Raw genomic sequence first — 25,141 nt, 5'->3', positions numbered from 1 at the left:
GGGGGGGAAGGGGGACAGTGGGAGGGAGGGTGTGTGGGACGGCGTGGGGGGGGGTCCGCCCGCCCGCACACCCCGGGATCTCCCCCGCAGGCCCGGGCCCGGGGCGGGGTCGCCCACCTGACATCCGAGACGCCCCACGTGGGCCGGCCGGGGGCGGGGCTGACGGGAGGGAGAAAAAGCCGAGACGCAGGGGGCGGGGTGGAGGCTGAAGCGGGAGAGAGGAGAGGGGATCGCAGGGGAGCCGGAGAAGAGGGGACCTCACGAAGACCACCGCGGAGGGGGAGCCAGGAGACACCTGGACAGACAGGTCGGAAGGGGCAGGTGGAAGGCGGGAGGCGAGAATCGGGGTAAAGAGGCGGGGAAGAGGTGGGGGTGAGGAAAGGGCTGCGGACGAGGGCCGTGGCCGGAGAAGGATGCCGGGGAGATGCAGGGCTAGGGTCTCCCGACGACCACTGTGTGCGTGTGCGTGTGGGGGGGGGGGGGGGGGGGGAAGGGGGAGGTAGAGCGGAGCCCCGGCGCCTTTAAGGTTGCCTAGGCAACGGCTCTGGCCAAAGCGAGGCGCATTGACGTCACCAGCCGGCCGCTGATTGGCTGCGGCCGGGTCGTTTCCGGTGGAGCCGCCGCCGAGCCGCTGTCGCCGAGTGGAGCGGGGCCGCGAGCAAAGCTCCGGAGGAAGCTCGGTCCCGCCGCGGCGTCTCACCCGCCAGTCCCCGCGGTCCCCGCCACCCGTCTCCGGTGAGTGGGTCCTGCCGGGGGGGCTCCCCCCCTCCCCGCTACCTGGAGCTTCGTCACCCCGCCGTCCGTCTGGGGGCGCCGAACCGATCCAAGATGGCGTCACGGGGAGCGATTTGCAGGAGGACGGCCGCACCCCCTGCCCCTCCCCGGGGCCTGCTGCAGGCCTCGCGCCCCGGGCTCCCCCCCCCCTCGGAAGCGGCACCCCGAGACCCCTCCTCCTCCCCCCATCCCCCGCCAGGCGGCCGGCGGCGGCGCCCGGCCGAGGGGCTTCCCGCCGCCCCACCCCCGTCCTCCGGGCCGCGGCCCTCGGCGGCCGGCCGCCCCCGCCGCCTCCGGCCGCGCCCCGCTTCCTGAAGGACGGCGGCCGCCGCTTCTGGGTCTCCCATTTTTCAGACTCTCGGTCCCGGTCGCCGCACGGGTTGTGGCCGATCTCTTAGGCCGGGAACCGTCCGCCCCGCGGCCGGTGTCCCCCCCCCCCCCCCGGAGGGAGGGCCTGCCCCCCCCGCCCTCCGCGCGCCTCCCCCCGCCCCCCTTCCCTTCCCTTCCTCTCCCGATCGAATGCGTTTCTTCCCCCTTTTCGCTCGCCGCCTGCGGCCTGGCGACGGACGGGCGTCGGGTGAGGGGCGGCGGCTCGTGCCTTTCGTGGTCATGACCGTGGCCGAAGTGAAGGGCACATCGCTGTCCTTCCCCTCGAAGATAACGCCGGGTCCGTTAACCCCCGCGGCTCCGAGCCCGGGCGGGGCCGGCCGGGGCCCCCGACCCGGGCCCCGGGCGTCGGTGTGTACAGCCGGGGAGAGAAGGAAGGCTCCGTCCTTCCGGACGATGACCCCGAGGCCCCGGCCGGTCTTCGAGCAGCCTTCCGGACATGCGGCCCTAAAGGGAATTTGGATTCTTTTTTTGTTTGTTCGTTTTTAAATCACAGCCGAATTTCCCGAAGAAGGTCTCGGGTGGGGTTTCTTATGCGTGAAGCCATTGCCGCGGCAGTTTATGGAAGTGGTTAATCACCTGGGGGTGGGGGTGGGGCTGGGGGTGGGCCCAGCTAACTCTTTGGGTTTCTAAACTCCAAATGTAGGATGGATTCAGGAACACTCCATTAAATATATTAAGGCCAGTGACATTTGGTTGTTGAGGCGTTGTTTAGGCGTTCACAGGATGCTTGGATTCATCTTGGGGAATCTTTGTTGTTTTTGGTCTGGTAATGCATTGGCTTTAAACAAAAATCCCATTAAAAAAAATGTAGTTGTACATTTGCTTAAGAAACAACAACCCAAAAACCCAACCACCTTTTCATCTCTTGTGCCCAATTCTTCTATCTTTACTAAAGACCTGGTTTTAGAATGTGTTCTCTGGTCAGCCGAATACATATTTTGATATTTCTGAAATGGTTGCTTTGAAGCATAAAAGGTCTGATTCATCATTGTTCGTGGTGGCCTTCAATATTATTTGCAATGTGGGGAATTCTACCGAAGTGGATTTTTCATTTCATGTGATTGCCTGACCTGGAAAAGTGGCCAGTATAAATCTTACAGTAAACAACTTGCTGTTTAGTGTTTTATTTCTCAAGTACCAGCAAGATTCTTTTTCTGTGGTTTCAAATTTATAAGCCTGTAGCCACAACTTTCTCATGGTCTGTTAATTACTGTTTGCTATTGACCTTTATCATGAAAGTTGTCAAAACAGAATGAGTAAGTGTAGAACTTTAGAATAGCTTTTACTGGAGCATTTTTCTTTTTTAATTTATACTTTTATCCTAGTGGTTTTGTGTGCATTATAATTTGAAAGTGATTAGTATTGAATTTAGTTGCTATGGGGAGGGGAACTCATCTCTCACTCTTAATTGCTTAGTAATTAGGAATTGAAGGGAAAACAGTATGGATGACTGTTAAGTAAGTTTTTACCTTTAGGGAAAGGTTAGTTGCTTATTATAATTTTTAATTTACTTGACATCAAGGTAGTTTGGACCCAGGTCAGTTCACCATTCATCACTTCATCTGTGGAATCATGGTGCAGGCTTGAAATTTTCATGTTTTAACATACCTACTGTCCAGGTGAAGAAAATACTTTTGACAGTTTTCTGCCCAAATCATTTATAGTTTATTTGATAGGGATCAAACACACACACACACACACATATTCTGTACGAAGGAATTTCCCTTTTACCACAGGTAAATATATTATCATTTAAGGCTGAAGTCTGGTAAAAGATTCCAGAATAAAGGGTTGTTTTTAAAAGTTAGTAGAAAGCTGGGTGCTGGTGGCTCACGCCTGTAATCCTAGCTACTCAAGAGACTGAGATTTGACAATTGCAGTTCCAAGCCAGCTTGGGCAAGAAAGTCTGTTAGGCTTTTATCTCCAATAAGGTACTCAGAAAAAGCTAGCAGTGGTGATGTGGCTCAAGTGGTACAACACTAGCCTTGAGCACAAAGAGGCTCAGGGACAGTGCTCAGGTGCTGTGTTTTGAGTCCCAGGACCAGTTTCCCCCCCCCCCCCCCCCCCCAAAAAGATAGTGTAGGTTCTGTTTGTGTTTCAGAAATGTTTGATTACAAGTGACAGTTGGCTATCAGTGCCTTTGCTCTAGTGGTTTGCCGAGTGACACTAGGACACACCCATGGGAGAGGAGCTCCACAGGGGAACCTTCTGTATGCTCAGGCCTTCCTTGCTCTCACGTAGAGTTGACTTATGTGCACTTTCTCTGTCCTGTTTACTATTTACACACTCCCATGTCACTTTTTTTTTCCAAGAGAGAACTGAATGAAATTCCCAGAGGGCCTGACTCCACAGCAGCCTGCCCTTGGCAGGAGTGGCTCCTTTCTTCCTCCACTGGAGCTGAGGGTAGTCCTCTCTTGTTTGTGCTTACAGAGCTCAGATCCTACAGCAGGAGCTAAATGAAATATGTATTTGGAAGAGTGAAAATTACACACATTTTATACCCTAGTCCTCACGTCCCTGCTTTTAAACACCGCGTTTCAGGGCCCAGTGCTGGTGGCGGCTCTTGCTCAGGAGACTCAGATCTAAGGACTGTGATTTGAAGGGAGCTCAGGTAGCAAAGCCCATGCCACTTTTTATCTCCAGTTACCCATCAAAAAGCTGCTAGTGGAGGCTGGGCTCAGGATGTAAACTGGATAAAGCTAATGGACAGCACCCAGGCCCTGAGTTCAAGCCCCAGTACTGGCACAAACAAAACAAGAACAGATAAAAATGAAATTTAGTGGAGGGGGGGAGGAAATACCTATGAATTTGTTGTCTAGTGAATTTAATAAGTCAAAAACCAAATTTATGTTTGTGCTTCCTAGCTTCTCTAAGCCTTTAATGCACTTTTTCTGCAGAGAACCATGGCGTCTGGCAATACTGCGGCCAGTGAGGAGGAGCGCAGTCTCCGAGAGTGTGAGCTTTATGTCCAGAAGCACAACATTCAGGCTCTGCTCAAAGACTCGATTGTGCAGTTGTGTACTGCGCGTCCAGAGAGACCCATGGCGTTCCTTAGGGAATACTTCGAGAGGTTGGAGAAGGTAAAGATAATTTGGGGAGAGGATGGGACAGTTACTAATTTTAATGCCCTAGAGTGTTGCCAACTAAGTCTTTTAGGAGAAAAGGAATTCTGCCCCAAATAAGTGTAAAACAAATTTAAATTAGAAATGCAATTAAGGCACTTGTAGCCATTTAAGAATTCTGTATAGAGGGGCTGGGAAGGTGGCTCAGTGGTAGAGCGCTTGCCTTGCATGCCTGAGGCCCTTGGGTTTGAGTCCTCAGCACCACATAAGCAAAAAGAAAAAAGCTGGAAGTGGCACTGTGGCTCTGCTGGTAGAGTGCTAGCCTTGAGCTGAAGAGCTGAGGGACAGTGCCCAGGCCCAGAGTTCAGGCCCCACAACCAGACCCCCCCCCCAAAAAAAAAAAGAATTGTTTATAGAATTAATCAGAAAATGAGTCTTTTTGTGAGATTTCACTAATAAAGGATTTCCAAACATGATTCCTTGCAAAAGTTTCAATTAGTGTCTAACAGTGACTTCTTAGGACAGATGAATCCATCAAAAGTAGTACGTCAGTTGTAGGAAATGACAAATTCTGCTGAGTGCTGGTACCTCAAGCCTGCAATCTTTGCTACTCAGGAGGCCGAGACCTGAGAATTGTGGTTCAGAGCTAGCTCAGGCAGGAAGGTCCATGAGACTCTCATTTCCAGTTAATCACCAAAAAGCTGCAAATGGAGCTGTGTTAGCTCAAGTGGTAGAGCACTAGTCTTGAGCAAAAAAAGCTCAGGAACAGTACCTTGTGTCCTGCCCTGAGTTCAAGCCCTAGGATAGGAAAAAAATAATAAAAAGAATTCTGTAGTACTTGAAAGCAACTTTTGATTTTCTTCAGGTAAGTGTAGGAAACTTACCCACCTTTAAAAACCAGTGTAATAAGACATTTGATTCTGGCTTGTAATTGACATTTCACAAATTCTGAATTAAGGAAATATGTTTTACTGTGGGAATATAGAAAAGTTGATTACATACACAGATACAGGTTGGGTGGCTAAGATTTTATATCATTCTTTTGGTTAGGACTTGTTTACCCTGGGAAAAAATTTAATTTTTAACCTTTGCTGTTCACCTGTGTTAAGTGTGACCTATGTGCATAGTACATACTTTTCAAAGCAAAAACAAAAAATTAGGACAATGTTTCAGTGCACTTAAAGAGATAATGAAAGAAAGTCTTGGGTTACCAGATGTTTCAAGTGGTTTATTTGATTGATTCTATAAATCAGTGGGATATATTTACAGTTTGCTTGTGCATGTTGGAGTTTTGAAGTAATTCGTAATGATCATGAGCCAACTGGAACATACTTCTTTGAGATTTGATAATAATCTAATTTTGTATGATACAAACATTTACATTATTTCACATAGGTCATAGCCAGATGGTTTTAATAAAAGCATCTGTACACTAAGATTTAAAGCCATGTTTGGGAAGTTCAGTGGGCATGTATTTTTTATTTCCTTGAAAACCTTTAGGATTGATATTTAGTACCACAGTTATAATAATTGAAAACAAACAAACCAAGAACTGCCAAGCAGTCCCTATCAAAATAGCCTGCTGTCTTGGAATTGTAATCGAAGTTCTGCCTTTCTCATTTAAGCAATTTCTAAATAATGGAAGCGCTGGCCATGAGTGTTGGCAGTTTTGAAATCAAGTGCGTTCCTGGAGGTCTTGTTTTGAAATGGGTCACTGTAAGGTGATCTTACTTCTTTGGACATCAATAGAAATCATCAAATGAGGGGATTAAGTTGGTGAGACATGAAGTGTGTGTCTTTTTATAGGAGTGTTGAATGTGTGCTACTAGTTCCAAAGCCTGCATTTACCACAGCACTGTTAAGTACTAACCAAGGTAGAAAGCAGTAAGTGATTATTAGGATATTTCTTTGCGCTGTGCTTAAGTGTGTTTTGTTTTGCCCTCTCAAGGAAAGCTATAGCTTAACATACTTTTTCTGATAACTTAACACATCTTTATCCACTTGAACCTACTTTTTTAGCCAAGAATGAACAATACACACCTAGACTTGGAAGCAATTAAGTTTTCAGCTTTGTAATAGGCTGTCCTTTGTATGTTAAGTGCTAATCTGTGTGCTTGAAATCACACCGTCATGTTTCACCAGCTCCTTTCCCATTTCCTCATTACCCAGGTTATAGTTCTGTAACCTTCAACTATTCCGTAAGACATTTACCCCCAAATCTCTTATATTTGGTCCATTGAAAAGCTTCTGTATTTTAATTCAGACCACTGAGAGGAATTGGAGTCCTCTTTTATGCATCTGTTTATGAGAACCTTGCCTGCCTGGTGGATTAGGGGAATTACAGCCAAGTGTCTTGGGCCAGGTACTGTGTGAACTTCGCATGTGTACATACTCAGTTTTAGATGTACCAGAGAGATAAATATCAACATTTTCCAGAGGCAGCCGGGAGGATTAAAACTTGGCTGTGGTCATATAACATAGTAGTCAGCTGTTACTACAGCGACATGTAACCACCCATTTCAGGGGCTTATTATACCATCATCTCCTCAGGGCCCAGCCCATCTTGTCTTCATGTGTCTTGTTCTGGGGCTAAGTGGAAGGAACAGCCAACACACACGCACACACACACACACACACACACACACACACACACACACACACACACACACGAGGGGAAGGGGAGAGGGAGGGAGGGAGAGAGAGAGAGAGAATGGTGTTTTCAAGGCAGAGAAAGGACAGCAGTCTAAGATGGGTGGGCAGGCAGGCAAAGCCAGACCACACTAGAGCATAATTGTGAGGCCAGACCTCAAGCTGGGGTGAAAGCTTTACTTCAGCTGCAGAGAAGAATGGCAAGGGCAGGGAGGGAACAAATAATTGTGACAATGTTAAGGAATTGGCAGGAGAGTGTCCTCATAAAGCACAAGTCAGTGCAGAACAAAATGCAGAAGAGTCAGGAACATCATTAGCCAGTGAATAATCTGGGAAATGTTTTTAAGAAGCAAAACAGCCAGGTGCTGGTGGCTCACGCCTGTAATCCTAGCTACTCAGGAGGCTGAGATCTGAGGATCTCGGTTCAAAGCCAGCCCGGGCAGGAAAGTCCGTGAGACTCCTATCTCCAATAAACCACTAGAAAACTGGAAGTGGCACTGTGGCTCAAGCAGTAGAGCGCTCGCCTTGAGCTGAAGAGTGTAGGGACAGCGCCCAGGCCCAGAGTTCAAGCCCCACGACCGACCAAAAAAACAAAAGAAGCAAAACAGCTTAAGAGGGAGACTGAGTGAGGACGGCTAAGAGTGAGAGCATAGAGTGTGTGCAAGGACAGACTAGAAGTGGCCTCGGCCCGGCTGGGTTGTCCCCATGAGGTGTGTTCAGATTGCTGTTTTATGGCTCACTGTGATACTTCAAATCAGAGTGCTTCTGTTGCTAAGCTAGAATGAATATGGTCCCTAGTGAGAGATGCCGTTGGTGCATTTTTTTAGATAAAATTTGTGTGAAATGCTAATGAGTATAGAATTTATGTTTTTCTCTATACTCGTAGGTTTTAAACTTGGTGGAAACTTGAGTTTTGAAGTTCTGTGTTAATATGGAATAGGAATATGGGATAGGAAAACCGGCTAGTTTTTGGAACTACCAGAATGAAAATGTTGTTGATTTGTTTGGGGGAAAAAACTATATTTTCAACAGGTTATATACATGGTTGAAAACTCTGCAAAAGAGCTTCTTATTCTAATACGTGTATAGATACATGTTATCATCACGTTGGCCATTTCCAGTATTTTATTCTCTTATCTTAAAAGTATTGTTATATAGATCCCAGGCTGGTCTCAAACTCAGGATTCTCTTGCCTCAGCTTCTTCATAGTTTGGTGTGTTTATCATTTCACATATGGAATATCTTAGAATGAATTTCTAGAAGCAAATTACTAATGTTACTGAGGCAAGAAACAAATAGACTTATAATTATGTTATGATGTTAATGCTGTTTTTATTTCATTTATTTGCTTTGCTCAATGTGGTTTTTACTCTTTCCCTTTTTCAGTTTGTAGGGCTGAAGTTTGAACTCAGGGCCTTGTGCTGCTTGAGCCATGTCTCCCTCTCATTGTCTTTTTCCTTAATTAAAATTCTAGAGAAATAAAGAATAATAATGATAAAAATTGAGCATGATTCTTCTAATAGAAACAAAAGCACTTTGATAATAATTGTTCTAGACTTTTCTTGTTGCATATGTAAAATTCCTTTTTAAGTGAAAGCTTGTTATTTATTTTATAAAGGGATATTCATTGTGATATGTTTGCACAATCATAAAATATAGAATTGTTGAACTTACCTTGATGCCAAAGGCAGAGCTAAGAACCATACGGGAAAAAAGAAAACTCTGGGTATATCCTTAGATAGTTTAAAATCAAATGTTTGTTTAAATAACTCAGAAATGCTAAATTCATTTAGAATTTGAAGGATGGTTTAGAAAAATTGAAGACTGAGTTATTGAGAAAGTAGAAAATAACACATTTTTACAGCTTTTCTTGGGGATAGTAGTGTTTTCTTTTTTCTTTCCTGAGCCCTTGACTTTATATTCAAGGCCTTACATTTGCTAGGCTGGTGTTCTACCACTTGAGCCATGACTCTAGCCTAGCCTTTTGCTAGTTACTTTGGAGTTAGTCTAGAAAACTTTTCTGCTCAGATTGGCTTTGAATTTTGATCTTTCAGATCTCATCCTCCTGAATACTAGGATTGTGGATGCTAGCCTGACAACTCATTGCTTCCTGAGAGGATTTTTTTCCAAGGGGTGGGTGGGGGGCGGTTTAAGAGTCTAGATTCAGGCAGGAGAATGTTTAGATGAGCTCAGTTTTTGTATGAGTTGGTTCAGTAAGTAGTAGTTTTAAAAACAGGTAAGAGTTTTATTTTGACTTCCAAGTATAACCCCGACTATAAGGAAAGTGTCATGAGCTGTGCTGGAGGAATATTGCTTAGACTGGGTATCACTGAATTTTTGGTGGCCATCACACATTTCATAGTTTTATCTGGGGCTCAGGCTCGTGTGCATGTTTGCAAGCTCAGGACTCTTATGTGTGTTTTGTATGCCTAGTATAGGGCGTGGCTACAGGGCAGCCCCAGAAAATGCTTATGCAGTTAGTGAAACTCACGGTATCTAGACATTCTTGCCTCACTTTTCTGTGCCTAAATTGTTTGTTCTTAAGAAAATATTCTAGGGGTACAGGGATTTCTCTTTGGCTAACTCTGCAGTAGCAAACACAAAATTTTGAGTTGCTCTTTTGTGTATCACAAATCATTGCTGACAGTACATTCTTAGAATAGATACTTTGTGTGTGTGGTGTGTGTGTGTAAAGTTTGAACTCAGGGACCCATGCTTGCTAGGGCAGGTGTGCTACCACTTGAGCCACATCTTCAGCACACTATTGCTACTCTTTCTTTCTTTTTTTTTTTTTTTTTTTGGTCAGTCATGGGGCCTGAGCTCTGGGCCTGGGTGCTGTTCCTCAGCTCTTCAGCTCAGGGCTAGCACTCTACCACTTGAGCCACAGCGCCACTTCCGGCCTTTTCTGCTTATGTGGTGCTGAGGAATTGAACACAGGGCCTCATGCATGCAAGGCAAGCACTCTACCACTGAGCCACCTTTCCAGAAAGCCCCTTGTTACTCATTCTTGAGGTAGGGTCTCTAGTTTTTGGATTTTTTGCTCCTGGGGCCAGCTTTGGAATGGGGTCCTTCCACTTACAGCTTTCTGTTTATCTGGATCCCAGGCACACTTGGCTTACACTTGAGGTGGTGGGGGTACTAGTCCTCATTTTTTTTTTCTGGGCTGTCCTTGAACCACAGTCCTCCTGCTTTCCACCTCCCAAGTAATTGGGATCACAAATGTGAGCTGCCACATCTGGCCTGGACATCTAAGGAGTGCACGTGTGTGTGTGTGTGTGTGTGTGTGTGTGTGTGTGTGTGTGTGTGCGCGCGTGCGCGCGTGCGCATGTGCATTGGTCCTGAGGCTTGATGTCAGGGTCTGGGCATTGTGCCTGAGCTTTTTGTTCAAGGCTGGTGGCTTTACCACTTGAGCCACAGTTCACGTTCATGGACATTTACATTTTTATTCACATTTTATGTGTCCTTGTAGTACTAGCTTGGTTGTGTAATAAAATAACCTTTTCTTATCTTGAGAACATTCTTTCCGTACTTTATTTCTTCAGTTTTTCCTCATTAGGAATTTCTTTTTTGTCCTTAACTTCCTCTGGTACTAGCAGAGATTTTGATATGATTTGAGATTACTATCATTGGAATATGCGAATACCAACTTCACATGCAGGGCATCTCAATTTACAAACGTATCATTTCTTTCAGGAGGAAGCAAAACAGATTCAGAGTCTGCAGAAAGCAGGCACTCGTGCGGACTCCAGGGAGGATGAGATCTCTCCTCCTCCCCCCAACCCAGTGGTTAAGGGTCGGCGGCGACGTGGTGCTATCAGCGCTGAGGTCTACACGGAGGAGGATGCTGCCTCCTATGTTAGAAAGGTACCATGCTGTCTGACAGGGGGGAGACTGTTATTGACACCCTCCTGCAGGTCATCTGGTGTTCTTCAGTGAGATCATATAGTATTTTGCATAAAGGCTGCAGTACAGTCTTTGGGCACTGGGGGTGCCCAAAGGTACACCTGTACCTGATTACCTGCAGGGCAGGTTGGTTAGTGGCACACATTTGTATTTCAGTGGAAGAAGCAGGCAGTACACATTGTTCTCTCTAGTCTCAGTGTCAGTGTTCTGATATTCTGTAGTTCAGGTTTTGACTTTGAGTCTTGTCTCCTGAAGGCTTCCTTTAACCTAATCTGCCCTTGCCCAGTCTGGAGCAGCCAGATTCTGTCCTTCAGAGAGAAGAGAATCCTGGGCACCCACCCGGCCTTATGAAACAGCACTTTATGGTCACAGTTGTTAAAAGATGACTTCAAAAATGCTTTTGTCTCAGAATAATGACCTTGGTCAAGTGATTTTTGGTTGTTTGGTTAACTAGGAACCAAGAACTGGTTTTGCGTACAGGACTGGCTTCAGTAAAGGGGATTAATTAGTCATTATTTGTTTTTTACTTTGTGAATCAAAGGTAGTACAAATGTGTTGTAGAGAAATTTAATACAGAATAGTCATGTGTAAATACCATTTTATGGCTTGACATTTCATTGAAATGCAGGGTACAGACATGAGATATCTTTGGTTTATAATTTCCATTTGACTTGGAATTCTTTTTTAGGTAATACCGAAGGATTATAAGACAATGGCTGCCTTAGCCAAAGCCATTGAAAAGAATGTGCTGTTTTCACATCTTGATGATAACGAGAGAAGGTAGGCTGAAGTTCTTCTTTATTATATACTCTTTCCAGCCAAGCTGTGACCCTTAGGCCCCTGTCATCGTTGCAGGGCTTTTGATTGTTTGCTAAGTGGCAGTCAGGACTGAAAGTCTGCAGGTTTCAATTCTGAAGTTAATGCTTGAAATCCTCAGAAGAGGCTCGTGAAATCTAACACTAGGTCTTCTTGCTCTCTCTGTCTCTCTCAGTGATATTTTTGATGCCATGTTTCCAGTTTCGTTTATTGCTGGAGAGACAGTTATTCAGCAAGGTAAGGGTTTTCCTTTGTGTAACGGGACTGCAGGGAGAATGGAGGGCTTTATTTATTAGAGCTTGTTTTTCTTTGATCTACTTTTTCCTCTGTTACACTGTTGGTTTTTTCTCTTTGAATTAAATGTTCTGTAAACATTCTACCTATGGGTTTGATATTTGATAAACAAACAATTTTGTTTATAAAAATTGTTAAAAAAAATTGTTAAAATGCCCGTGTTTTTAAATGCATGCAATATCTGAACAACATATCTCGTGTGTCCTTTATGGTTTTCCTTTTTTTTGATATTAGGGTATTAGGGTTTGAACTCAGGGTAGTAGTTGCCCAGCTTGTTTAATAGGTGATGTTCTACCATTTTTAGCTACATCTACAGCCTGCCTTTTTGCCGATTATTTTAGCGTTAGTGTCTATAGAACGTTTTCCCCTGTGCTGGCCTTAACCCCCTGTTCTTTATATTGATTATTAGCTTTTCATAAGTAAAACGCCTATAGTCTTCATAAAGTCTATCCAAGGGGTTTTGTGACAACATATGGTAACCTGAGGTTTTTGGATCTCTCTTTTTTTTTGGCCAGTCCTGGGGCATGAACTCAGGGCCTGGGCACTGTCCCTGAGCTGCTTTTTGCTTCAAAGCTGGCACACTACCCCTTGAGCCCCAGCGCAACTTCCAGCTTTTTAAATTTATGTGGTCCTGAGGAATTGAACCCAGGGCTTATGCATGCTAGGCAAATACTCTACCGTTAAGCCACATTCCTAGCCATCTTTCTTTTTTTTTCTTCACATTTTCATAGGTCTTCATTAAGCATTTTATCCTTCTGTGGTGGTCTTATATTTTGCTATTGACTATTTGTGTTGTTTCTAGTGTTTCTGTCAGCAACAGAAACAGCAGTCATCAACTTTGTACCCGTGTGAGATGACTATGAAAGTGATCAGTTTCATGACTTTAAAAACACAATGAAAATGTTTTTTTAAATTGCAGACTGTGTAACATACACTGTTCTTTTACAAAATGAGTTTAGTTATTTTACACTAATTTGGTTGTTTCAGTTTCTTTCATTTGGAATATGATCCTCACTTTTTTACTCTTGTAGGTGATGAAGGAGATAACTTCTATGTGATTGATCAAGGAGAGATGGATGTAAGAGATTTAATAATAGCAAAAACTATGTCATTAGTCTTAAAAAGCAATGTATTTGTATTTAGTCCATGTAAGCCTTATCATAGTGTTTGTGGAAGGACTCTTACAGCCCTTGCCTGTCAGAATCTATTGATAGCTTCACCAAGTATTTTTGTGACACAGATGGTTTTTACAGGTAATTTGTCTAGCTAGGCATGCAGTTGCCAGCTTGTGCTGTAGACATAGGATGTGCATGCATGTTGAGAAGACAGTGGAAGGGGCAGTTAGCTAGACCTAGCCATTAGCTACGAACTTAACACAGCTTTCTCTTTCAGTGAGTCCTGTTCACAAATGAAATGGGGATAAGAATAACATTGATCTTGTAGGATTCTTAGGAAGTTTAGTAGAACACTTAGTACTGTCCTTGACATAGAACCCTTCAAATGCACATCATGTGTGCAAGCATTTGGCACCTGTTTCCCCTTATCTATCCCTACAGAGCACTTTCCTCATTGTCAGATAGTTGGGCATTTAATTCATTGTTACGAGTAACTATTTTGTTCTGCTGTGTTCTGCAAACATAGTGTCAACAATTTTTGAAAACACCCTCTAGATTCTGGCTTTTAACAAAGGTTTGTGAATTTGGACATACTTGTAATATGTAAATGAAACCATTTATTTGATGACTTCTTCATTTTAGGTCTACGTCAACAACGAGTGGGCAACTAGTGTTGGGGAAGGAGGGAGCTTTGGAGAACTTGCTCTGATTTATGGAACACCCAGAGCAGCCACTGTCAAAGCCAAGACAAATGTAAAACTGTGGGGCATTGACCGAGACAGCTACCGAAGGATCCTTATGGTAAGACTCATGGTTTTGGGTGTGTGTTTAGCATTTTGGTCTTTGTAACTTGGTGAACTTCGTATAGAGTATTTTTAAATGGTTAAGTCCTAGCTAAATGTATTGACTGGTCTGAATAGCTTTCTTAAATTTTTGCAGTACCCTTCTGGCTGTTTAGGAACATGAAGTCTGATTCAAACTTTTGATTTTTTTTCCAGTTGTGATATATGTATGTATACATCCATATATGCAGTACGTATCGTGTGTGTGTGTGTGTGTACTTAGAAATGTTTCTGTATTTCTATACCAAGATCCACAAATGCTTAAGTATCTTATCTAAAATGGCATAATGTATGCATATGTCTATTGCATTTCTTCTATATGCTTTAAATTATCTCTAGATTATTTTTGATACTTATGCACAGTAAGCACTATGTAAATAGTTGTATTATTCAGGAAACAGTGACAAGAAACAAGTCTGTAGATGTTCAGTAGCTGGTTTTGTTCCCCTTAAACTTGAACCTGTAGATTTGCACACATGAAACTTGAAAGTAGGTAGGGAAGTGTGTGTGTGTGTGTGTGTGTGTGTGTGTGTATCACATATACTTCTATATATGTAGGTAGATATGGTTTTTTGTTGGGTGGGGTGGGGCTAAGGTCATTTACCATGTCAACAAAGTTCATTACAAACGGATAAACTTAACAAACTTTGTAGAGAAGACAGCTTGAATATGTTTGGGACTATAGAACATGTATTCTCAGATATCCCTTCCTTTGCTTTTTTTACTTTGCTGTGTGGGGGATTGAAACTGTGGGGCAATATTTGGACCTGGAGTCTAGATAGCTACAGTCTCATACACTGCTTTGGTTAATGTTTTGAGAACTGATCTTTTGCCTGTTTGACATTTCATGATTTGGTGAGGCTCTGAGCCGCGTTGGCCATACATACACTCAGCATTCCTTTTAGAACATTGTACAAGCTTTTTTCTTTTTTACTGAGTTGGGCAGGAACTCATCTACAGCATAAAGCAAAATGATTACAAATGAAGAGGTACTAGCACCAAGTTGATACTTGTTTGTGTGTGTGTGCTGCTACTGGGACTTGAACCCAGGGCTTCCATCTGTCACGCAGCTTTTTCACTTAGGCTGATGCTCTACCATGTAAGTCACATCTACAGTTCCATTGGCTTTTTTTTTTTCTTCTTTTTTTTAGTTTATTTGGAACTTGGTCCTTATTGTTCCATAGTGTTGTGTAACAATTGCATGGGGATTTGACTTGTTATTTTTTGTTCATAGGGAAGCACGCTGAGGAAGAGGAAGATGTATGAAGAGTTCCTTAGTAAGGTGTCTATTTTAGGTAAGTTTTGAAAAATGACAGCATTATTAAAGTTATTAAAGAATTTACTATATTTGATAGTATTTTGTCTCAACTGATTTACATTTTGTTTGCTAATAGTAATGAAAACCACTGGGATTGTTACTTGACAGTATTAAAGGTTTGACAGAATTGAAGGTAGTTTTAAATTGCTTTGAATTTACTAACATGACAAACCCCTCAATTAGATAGAGATAAAAAGGCTGAGAGTATCCTTCTCGAGTGACTTCTGTGTCTGTTTTGTCATTGATGGAAAGTATTTCTGGAAAGTGTTTCCAAGAATATGTTTCCTTTGTGGGAAAATTTAGTATCATATGCTGGTAAACTCTGAAAAGACAGGTGCTGGACTTGTTCAAATTTAAGAGTAAAGCAGGCTAATTGGACATAGTACAGTGTTGTTATGGAGCCTAGGAAACATTGTTAGAACCTGGTTTTTAGTGCTTTTTATGACAGTCTTTTGCCACTGTTTCATTAAGTGATTTGACTTTTTCCCCTGGTCATTTGCTATTTGAAATACTTATTTGGATTAAGCATCTTGAATATTAGTTTGAACTTGAGAAATAAGTTCTAGCTCCTCTTGCTGGTCTATATAAATAAATTCAGTGGAGGCTTTGAAAGATTAAGTTATTTCTTTGAACCTTTGGGAAAATGTGGATGGTGTACTGTAACTGTTGATAGACATCTCCAGGAATATAATGATCACCTTTAAAAAATTTTTTTTGTGCTGGTCCTGGGACTTGAACTCAGGGCCTGGGCACTGTTGTCAGGCTTTTGTGTTCAAGGCTAATGTTTTATCAGTTTGAGCCACAGTGTCATTTCCAGCTTTGTAGTAGTTACTAGTAGTTACTTGGAGATAGTCTCATGGACCTTCTTGCTCAGGCTGGCTTTGAACCGAGATCCTTCTGAGCAGCTAGGATCACTGGTGTGAGCCACCCATGCCCAGCTAATGAGCTCAAAATTTTTTTTTTTTTTTTTAGTCCTTTGCTATTGGGTACAGTTGGTGTAAATTAACCTGACTACTCATACTAGAAGTGAGGCTCTAAGTCCTCCTAAGACTAGAAGTAATTGAACACGGATGGAGGTGCTAGTGCTGTGTTTAATCCAAGACATCACTAGTCAGAATGTTGAATGGGTTTGGCTATGTGGCTGAATCTGTATACTTTTGTTTTGATTGGTTGTAGGGCCTGAGCTCTGTCCGGAGCTCCTTTTGCTCAAGTCTAGCACTCTTTTGTTTTGAGCCACTCCACTCCACTTCTGGTTTTCTGGTGGTTAATTGGAGATAACTCAGGGACTTTCCGCCTGGGCTAGCTTTGAGCTATAATTCTCAGATCTCAGCTTCCAGAGTAGGATTACAGGTGTGAGCTACCAGCACCTGGCTCTGTGTACTTTTTGTTTTAAAAATTTCAGCAACACCAGCAATGTATCAATTATCTTGAGTGTTGTTTTTCAGAGTCTCTGGACAAGTGGGAACGCCTGACAGTAGCTGATGCCTTGGAGCCCGTTCAGTTTGAAGATGGACAGAAGATTGTGGTGCAGGGAGAGCCCGGGGACGAGTTCTTCATTATTTTAGAGGTAAAGAATTCTGCATTTGAATTTTTTTTTTTTGTTTGAGATACTGGGGATTGAACCTGGGGCCTTAGGCTTTCAAGGCAAATACTCCAGTACTTGAGCCATGCCCTAGTCCTTTTGCTTTTAGTTTGTTTTTCAGCTAGAGCCTCAGGCTCTGAGGAAGTTTTCTAATCTGATGTTGATCTTTGTCTTTCCTACTGAAAAGCTGGGATTACAAGCCTGTGATACTATCCCTGGCTGAATTCCATTCTTTACAACATTATGTACCATACCAAAGGAGTCTAATTCTCATTTGTCCTTCTTAAGTTTTTAAGAATACTTGACAGTTTTATTTAAAAATTAGCTTTTACTGTGAAATACAGTTGTTGGCTTTTCTGCATAGCCACTGTAATTTTAAAATTAAAACAACAAAAAGAGGTTGGATTTAGAATTCTGGCAAGGGCCTCAGACATGAATAACAATATCCTGAGTTACCCCCAACTCTATTACTCTTTAGCATGCAAGCAAAAAAGCAAGAACAAAGAACAACTCCCAACTCTGAGGCATTTGGTGTGACAGATTGTGTTGTACTGTCTTTGTTAAAATGTGTTTGGGCTCTTTGGCAAACAAGGATCAAAGGGAATAGTTTAGATTCTAAATGTTACTGTGTTTTATATCTTTATAATCCCTGGAAATGTATAGCAGATAATATTGCCTGCCAGGCAGATCCAAATAGCAGATTCAAAAACTGAATTGCTATGGTGTAGAAGCAGCCAGACAAGTGTAGGTGGATGAGAGTAATATTTTCACAAAATTTAATTCGAAGATAGGCAGTGAGCTAGCATTGGCCCACTGCCTACAGTTTGCCAGCCTGACTGAATTCTGTTACCGTATCTTAACTTGACCTTGCTAGCCAGGGTCACTTGATAAATGGAAATCAAAGCTTATATGCTGACATGTCAGTCATCTAGTATTGTCTGAACTCAGATGAGTTGAAATGACCATCAATGAATCTTTTACCCTTTTCTTTTTTGCAAAGTACCTAAAGTAACAAGGGTATTTCAAATGGCACTCTGATTAGTTCTTCAGTTTCAGCTTCTTGGTGGTTTTATTGCAGGGGACAGCTGCTGTGCTACAGCGTCGGTCAGAAAACGAAGAGTTTGTTGAAGTGGGACGATTGGGGCCTTCTGATTATTTTGGTACGTTGGAATGCCTCACAATGAAAGCAGTTTTTAAAGTTGGCGCTTAGTGAGACGCTGTCGTCCGTTTCTGCCCTGAGATTTATCTATTTCTTTGTTAGTTTATTTTATTTTTTTTTATTTTTGTCGGTCGTGGGGCTTGAACTCTGGGCTCGGGCGCTGTCCCTGTGCTCTTCAGCTCAAGGTGAGCGCTCTACCCTTTGAGCCACAGGGCCACTTCCAGTTTTCTAGGGGGGGCGTTATTGGAGATGAGTGTCTCACAAACTTTCCTGCCCGGGCTGGCTTTGAACTGCAATCCTCAGATCTCAGCCTCCTGAGTAGCTAGGATTACAGGTGAGCCACCGGTGCCCGGCTTTGTTAGTTTATTTGAAATAAACTCTTGCTACATAGCCTGGCCTGGTCTCCAGCTTGCTGTCCACAGCCTGAGTGTTGGGATCGTAGGTGTGTACCACCATGCCTGATGAATTTTAGCTTTTTGACTTTTGGCTCTTTTATTCTCAGAAAAATACTCTGAGATGATGCTTCCTTTCTGTCGGGCAGTAATTTTTCTGCCTGTGCAGTCTGTATTAGCTCCCTGAGCTCCGTCTTTTGTTTCCTATCCCGGCAGGCAGTGGCTGCTGTTGGCCTGTGCCTGCGCTTACCTGCTGTTCTCTCGTTTCAGGTGAGATCGCACTGCTGATGAACCGCCCTCGTGCTGCCACAGTGGTGGCACGTGGCCCCTTGAAGTGCGTCAAGCTGGACCGGCCTCGGTTTGAACGTGTCCTTGGCCCCTGCTCAGATATCCTCAAGCGAAACATCCAGCAGTACAACAGTTTCGTATCACTGTCTGTCTGAAATGTGCCTCCTGTGCCTGTGCCTCCCTCCTCCTCTCCCAGTTCGTGCTTCACCCATGCAGACTGCTTCGTCTTCCCAGTGTGCAGCGCCCCCGGCCCCCGGCACTGCAGCTTCGTGTCTCTTTATATTAAAAGTTGCTTTTATTGCACCATTTTTAATTTGGAGCATTAACTGAATGCTATCACAAATAAATAGAAAGAGTGAGTTCTATGGACTTTGCTGTCCCTGCTTCTCTCTGTGCAGTGTTAGGGTTCAACCTGGGCGGTGAGTGCCATGCTTGTTCGTGAGGGCGGATCCCAGCACCAGTGAATTACCTTAGAGTGATGGTGTACAAGATATATTTTTTTTTTTTGTAAGTGACATAATTTCCCATTATAAGCATATTTAGATGGTGGCCATATATGCTGTATTTCTTTAGTAACTGATTTCTCATTAACTTCTAAGGATTAGAAAAAAAATGGATATAGAAAAATCTTAGACTAGTAGAAAGACACCTGCCTGTAATTAAATTAGTTTAAGGGTGAAAGAAAAGCCCATTATTGTGAATGATCAGATGGATACGATTGGTTCAGGTGTTATTTTCCTCTTCTTAACCTGAATTTTTTTTTTTCTTCTGAAGCTAAGTTGCCTGATTTGCTTTTGTCTTGTAATGAATGTTTCTTCTCTAGCTCTGAAATATTTTCAGGTGAGGTTTCTACTTGTCTTTTAAATTTGAAACCAAATCATAGACTGCAGTTCCTGGTTGGCCATGTAGTTGCACCTGCCTCAGATCCCAGGTTCTGGTAAGGCCTTTACTTACCCTGCTGGTGCCAAATACTGATCATTACAAGTGGAATTGAAATCTGGTGTTCTGCTCTTGGTTCATTTAGAGCTTGTGGCTAATGTGAGCCCTTCAGTTGATGTCAGGATAATCTCCTTGATTCCAGGAGGTTGGCTTTGCTGGAAATAACAGGTGGAAGGAACTTGGAGTTGATGGTGGAGACAGTGTTGCAAACTGAATGCTGGGAGATTTGGGAAGATGTTTTTTTATTGGCCTAACCTTTTTTCTTTCATTTTTATGTCAGCTAGAATTTGGGGGGAGGGGGGTTGGGTGGGTAGGATAGGGTAAGGTTGTATTTGTTGTGCCCTGCTGTCCTGTCTAGACTTTCTTCCTCAGGCAAACTTTTTTTTTTTTTTTTAAACTAGTGTTTTGAGTCTTAACTGTATTTCAGTATTTTCCAGCCTTGTGTTACACACATTGGTACACACATTGGTTTTTGTTAATTTTTTTTTAAACAAAATTTCCCAGTTCTGTAATGTAGGCACTTTAGTTTTCATTGTGATTTATATTGGATGTAGGGTTTTACTTGGGAGTGGCTGTAAGCATTTTCCATCTGTGTGAGGGTGGTTTTGATGAATAATCCTCTCCTATCCTTTCCCAGTAATCGGTAAAATTGGTCATGGTAGTTTTTTTTCATAGATTGGAAATGTTTTTAGGTTGTTATTGACTTTGGAGTAGGAATCTGGGAAAGAAGTTCTATTTAACTTTTTAGTGTGGGGTAGAAACCTACCCTAGTACAAATTTTTTAATTTCCATAATTCTCTATACTGAATGAATGTTTTCTGATTTGTACTTATCTTTGTGTTTGGCTACCTTTTTATATTTAAAAAATTGAAAATAAAAGTTATGTTATTAGCTTAAAGCTTGATTTGATCTTTGTTTAAATGCCAAAAATGTACTTAAGTGAATTATATAGAATGCAGTAAGCGTGCATTTTCTTATATGTATATAATCATGTTCATGTATATTTAGATACATATACTACTTTCTAAATGAGTTTTATTCAAATTATTTGGCTTGCTGTTTATCCCCTTTTGTAGTTTTTACTCTTAGACATTTGAAGATAAGTCTAAGTTAAACATTACCACTTTAAAGCTTTATTTTTGTGCAATTTAAGTATGTGTGAGGAGTTACAATTGGCATAATTTATCTTAGTTGATATTCGGGATAGAAGTTACTTCTGGATTTGGGGAGTGAATTTATGAGATCTGCTGCTCTAGAAAGTGTAGACGGCCAAAGGACCATTCTGTATTGTTTCCTGGTTACTAGTCTAATTATACTGTGTGCGCTAATATATGCTGTTCTTTTTGTTCTAGATTGTCGTAATGGTAGGTCAAATAATAAAAAGCGATTAAATAATTTAAATTCTTAAATGGATCAGTTTTTCGTCCCTTTCCCCTTTCCTTCTCTTCTCGAAAGTCACTTACAAGATGAATGTTGGGCTTGCTTTCATGCTTTACATTTGTTTTATCTAAGACTGGGTCTCACACCCTCTCTTAAAGGGTACATGAGTGTAGCAGACTTACCTGCCAAGTCTTGGAAGGAATATTTAACATGAAGCCAAAGATTTCCTTTTCATTGAAGACGGATTAGTTTTGTGACCTTGGAACTTTCCTACACTTAATGGGGAGACATTGACATGATTTTGGTTTAAATTTAGGATTCACATTTAGCAAGTTACGGGTTTTTTTTATATGTACACATGCACACACACATGCACGTTAAATGTGTCATTTTGGGTATAAGCATTTTCATGTTTCTCAGGTTTCTGAGGCGTGGGATCATTGTACAACCTCACTATATTGATGTTAATTTCCTCACATGCAGTGGAGTTAGAGACCAATGTGCTACAAGTTGCTTCTGTAATTGGTGCTTTATGATGTGCATGCCTGTACAGGTTCAGTTAACCCTCTCCCAGGCTGAGTCACAAGAGTAGAACTGGAGGAGGTTAGCTGGTGGTGAATCCTCGTTCTGATTTTTCCTGGCTTCTGTGGACTCGTTATTTGTTTATTTTAATATCTGAGTGATGACATTTTAAAGTAGCATGATATAAATTATTTTACCTCCAACCACAGTAGCTGGACCCTTCAGAAATCTGAACTTTCCTTAGAAGCCCCAGTGGTGTGTGTTTAGATGGGCCAAAACTGATATAGCCAGATAACCTTTACTTTGTCCTTGAACCCTGAAGATCTGAATGCCATACCTTTTTATAAAGGGAATCTTATTTTATGTGGTGTGTTGAGCATAAAAGCTAGCATTATTGCGCACTTTTACAGCTAAAATTTCTTTCCTGACAGAACTTCAGACTAACTTCATCATGATTCCACTTAAAACTATAAAAGCACCAAGGAGTATAAACTGGTGGAAGAAAGTTCTGCCAATGTTGCCTAAATAGCTTTTATGTCATCCTTGTTCATGTTAAATGAGTTACAGATTTACAGTGTTGCTCATTATTGTATTTGCAAATTTGATTGCTTGGTAAACTTTCATGGCACCCTGCCCCTATCACTACCTCCCATGTTTGCAGTCATCCTGGGACATGTAAAACTGAAAATTCTGTCTCCAGGGAGCTTCTTCCCACCAGAGGCTGGCCTCAGCTTTTTATTTCTACTCATACTGTGAATATCATTTTTTTGGTCTTTTAAGTACCTGCCCCTCCCACCCCCGCCTTTATATGTGTTTGAGGACTCTGTGTTGAGTTCACTATTGGAAAGCTCTCCAAGTAGTGCTGATGTATGCTGATGTGTTCCTGTTCCTACTCACATAGAAAGCCTGTCATGGCAGGTAAACTTTTCACGTATGAGTGCTGTAACCACGCTGTTGGCTATGAGAGCAATGGGAAGAAATCAACAAAGTAAAACTAGGTGCCTTAGAAGACATAAAACAAGATCATGTTTTGACCAGTTGACAACAAAAAATGACTAGAATCTCCCAGAAACCTCACCCTATATGTCCCCTGTGAACAGTGATTCATTGTTTGCTATTTCGGTTTCTGTGGTGACTTCATAGGGCAAAACTGCCATATGTGAGAGCCGACTCTTATTTTGTAGTCTTAATACTCAGCCTGATGGCCTTCTCCCTACCTGTTCATTTCACATGCTAGTAGTTCCTCTTTGTTGTTAGCAGTAACATGACATTCTTACATTGAGTCTGGAGAATATTTCATGGGAAGTTAAGTAATGTTACTTGGGAAAAATTGATATTCCAAGGAGTGAATGTTTTATTGGGGGGGGGCTGATTCCCCCTCCCTCCCTTTCTCTCTCTTGCTGGAGTTCGTTGAACCCAGGGCCTTACACGTCCTAGGCAAGTGCTATGCCACTTGAGGTATGCCTCCAACCCTTTTGTTTCTAGTTGGTTTTTGAGATAGGATCTCACCCTTCTTGAACTCACCCTTCTCCTGCTTCTGTCTTCGAGTAACGAATTCACAGGCATGAGCCACCATACCTGGTCTCATCTCTTTTATTGATGTATTTACTAGTACCATGGTTTGAACTCAGGGCTTTGCATTTGCTCATCTTGCTTGTCTGGTACTTTACCACTTGTGCCATGCCTACAACCAGACTTTTTGCTGTCTTAATTGGATATGGAATCTTTTAAGACTTCCCTGCCAAGGATATCTTTGCATTGTAATCCTCTGGATCTCAGTCTTCTGAAAATCTAGGGTTACAGATGTGAGCCACTGGCACCCAGCCCCCAAATCCCTATTTTACGTCTGCCTTTGGTGAGATTAATTTACGAAGTTACCACAGAAGGACTTGTTATAATCAGATCAGACCAGTGGGTAGTCAGTGGAGGGGGTAAAGTCCGCCTTGAACCAGTTTGACCATTTGCCAGAGGCCAAGTCAGAGTAAGATATCCAGAAAGATCTAGAAACCTGGTGCTGGTGGCCGCACCTGTAATCCTAGCTACTCTGGAGGCTGAGATCTGAGGATTGCTTTGGAAGCCAGCCTAGGCAGGAAGGTCTGTGAGACTCTTGCCTCCATTTAACTGCCAGAAAACCGGAGGTGAATCTGTGGCTCAAAAAAGAACAAAAAAGAACTGAGCAAAAAAGAACTGAGAGTGCCTAGGCCCTGAGTTCAAGCCCCATGACCAACAGGAAAAAAGAGAAGGCTCCGTAGAGAAATAGATACCTAATGGATGTCCTTTTATTGGACTTGCTACAGTCAAAACAGTCCTGGTTACAGGGCTCCCGAACCTTCCGGGCCTGGCCCCTGTGCAGATTTCCCAGTGTGCTCAGAAGATGGATCTGTGGCCTTCAGGAAGCCTGGCTTTGTGGGGAGATGATGCCCCAGTAGTGTTCTACTGAAGCAGTGGCCTCTGTCAAGGAATCACCATGAAGCTCAGTGGATCCCATTTGCTGTTTCAATCATGACTGCCTCCTCCGCCCCCCAGCACTGAGGAAGCTGCCATCTGCACAGGCGTCCCCTGCTGGCTCAGGTGTGTGCTGAAATCAACCTTTGCAGTCATTAGCTTGTTGGATTAGCCTGGCCTGAGGCCGGGGCTCGATGTCGGCCATCGGCTATGACCCTGTGCTCCCCGTGGGCCTCTATGCAGCCCTCCACAGTCTGGAGGATGATTTGGAGTCTGCGGTCCAGGGCCAGGAGGTGCGGTTCTGTGAGGACTGGGCTGAGCTGGTCTTCTAGAAGTGACTCCCGCATCACATCACTGAGTCTGTAGTCAGCCTGAGCCAATAACTGCAGGTGCAGAAGGGTTTTCTTTTTTATCCTGAAAAGAGAGTCATAACCAAGTAAGCACACATGTAGGGAACAGCATGTACCTCACCTTGCCCTTTGGAATTCTTAAAGCCTTGTCCCCAGTGTCTGTCACATGCTAAGTGAAAATCACGTAGAAAGGGAGTAGGTGATAGCTTTTGTCCAGCTGCCCTTTGGCCTAGAGTCTGCTGTGGGATTTGTAGTCTTAATTTTCATACCACCTATGGTGATACCTGGCCGTGTGCATTCGTTCTGAGGTTTGTCAAGGAACTAAACCTGAACTGACATATGGGAGAAGCTTCCGGTAGGCAAAATGGCACCATTGTGATTGCAGTGGGGTTTGATTCTTTGTGTGGAGGAATCTGACTTGTAAGCAGCTTGTCTGAGTTTTGCCTAAGTGCATACTGCCCATCCTGCTCTGGTGGGGAGGAGGGAAGCAAGAAGGGAGACATGCTTAACCTAAGGTACTAATCATGTATTTATAATTGGTTTTGGATATTGGGGCTGAGCAAGTGGACAGTTTCACAGCCTGGCTAAATGCCAGGAGAGGTATGGAAGTAGCTTGGGTGTTTCAGGAGAAGAAACAGCCAAGGTAGGGCTGGGAAGGTGGCTCAGTGGTAGAGCGCTTGCCTTGCATGCATGAGGCCCTGGGTTTGATTCCTCAGCACCACATAAGCAAGAAGGAAAAGCTGGAAGTGGCACTGTGGCTCAAGTGGTAGAGTGCTAGCCTTGAGCTGAAGAGCTAAGGGACAGCACCCAGGCCCAGAGTTCAGGCCCCACAACCGGACCCCCCCCCCCCCAAAAAAAAAAAAAAAAGCCAAGGCAAATGTCAGTCTGACACAGGATGATAGGATGTCAGTCAGGATTTTG

At 43.1% G+C, this 25,141-nt stretch overlaps 2 protein-coding genes across 4 annotated transcripts in view; one reads left to right on the top strand and one right to left on the bottom strand.

Moving 5' to 3' along the window:
• Positions 1-206: 206 nt before the first annotated feature.
• Positions 207-20,924, top strand: Prkar1a (protein kinase cAMP-dependent type I regulatory subunit alpha). 2 transcript variants are annotated; one of them, XM_042702595.1, is made up of 11 exons: positions 207-307; positions 4,062-4,244; positions 10,569-10,739; positions 11,467-11,558; positions 11,770-11,831; positions 12,920-12,966; positions 13,646-13,804; positions 15,080-15,140; positions 16,609-16,730; positions 17,824-17,905; positions 18,567-20,924. In XM_042702595.1, exons 2-11 carry the CDS (start codon positions 4,068-4,070, stop codon positions 18,737-18,739), a joined length of 1,146 nt encoding a protein of 381 aa, XP_042558529.1. In that variant the 5' UTR covers positions 207-307; positions 4,062-4,067; the 3' UTR covers positions 18,740-20,924. The 2 variants fall into 2 exon arrangements, with proteins under 2 accessions (XP_042558529.1, XP_042558528.1); XM_042702594.1 differs by lacking the exon at positions 207-307 and adding an exon at positions 600-735.
• Positions 20,925-23,686: 2,762 nt separating this feature from the next.
• Positions 23,687-25,141, bottom strand: part of Fam20a (FAM20A golgi associated secretory pathway pseudokinase) — a 37,006-nt gene continuing 35,551 nt past the window's right edge. For both annotated transcript variants that reach the window (XM_042702696.1, XM_042702697.1), the window contains one exon: positions 23,687-24,284. In XM_042702696.1, the coding sequence (XP_042558630.1) occupies positions 24,026-24,284 (259 nt within the window). In that variant the 3' untranslated portion in view covers positions 23,687-24,025. The remainder of the gene's footprint in view (positions 24,285-25,141) is intronic.

This window comes from Dipodomys spectabilis, unplaced genomic scaffold, assembly GCF_019054845.1.
Source record: "Dipodomys spectabilis isolate Male_0828 unplaced genomic scaffold, ASM1905484v1 ptg000329l, whole genome shotgun sequence".
In the NCBI taxonomy this organism is placed as follows: domain Eukaryota; kingdom Metazoa; phylum Chordata; class Mammalia; order Rodentia; family Heteromyidae; genus Dipodomys; species Dipodomys spectabilis.
The sequence above is the reverse complement of the archived record's forward strand: the minus strand, read 5'-3'. Positions and strand labels throughout refer to the sequence as shown.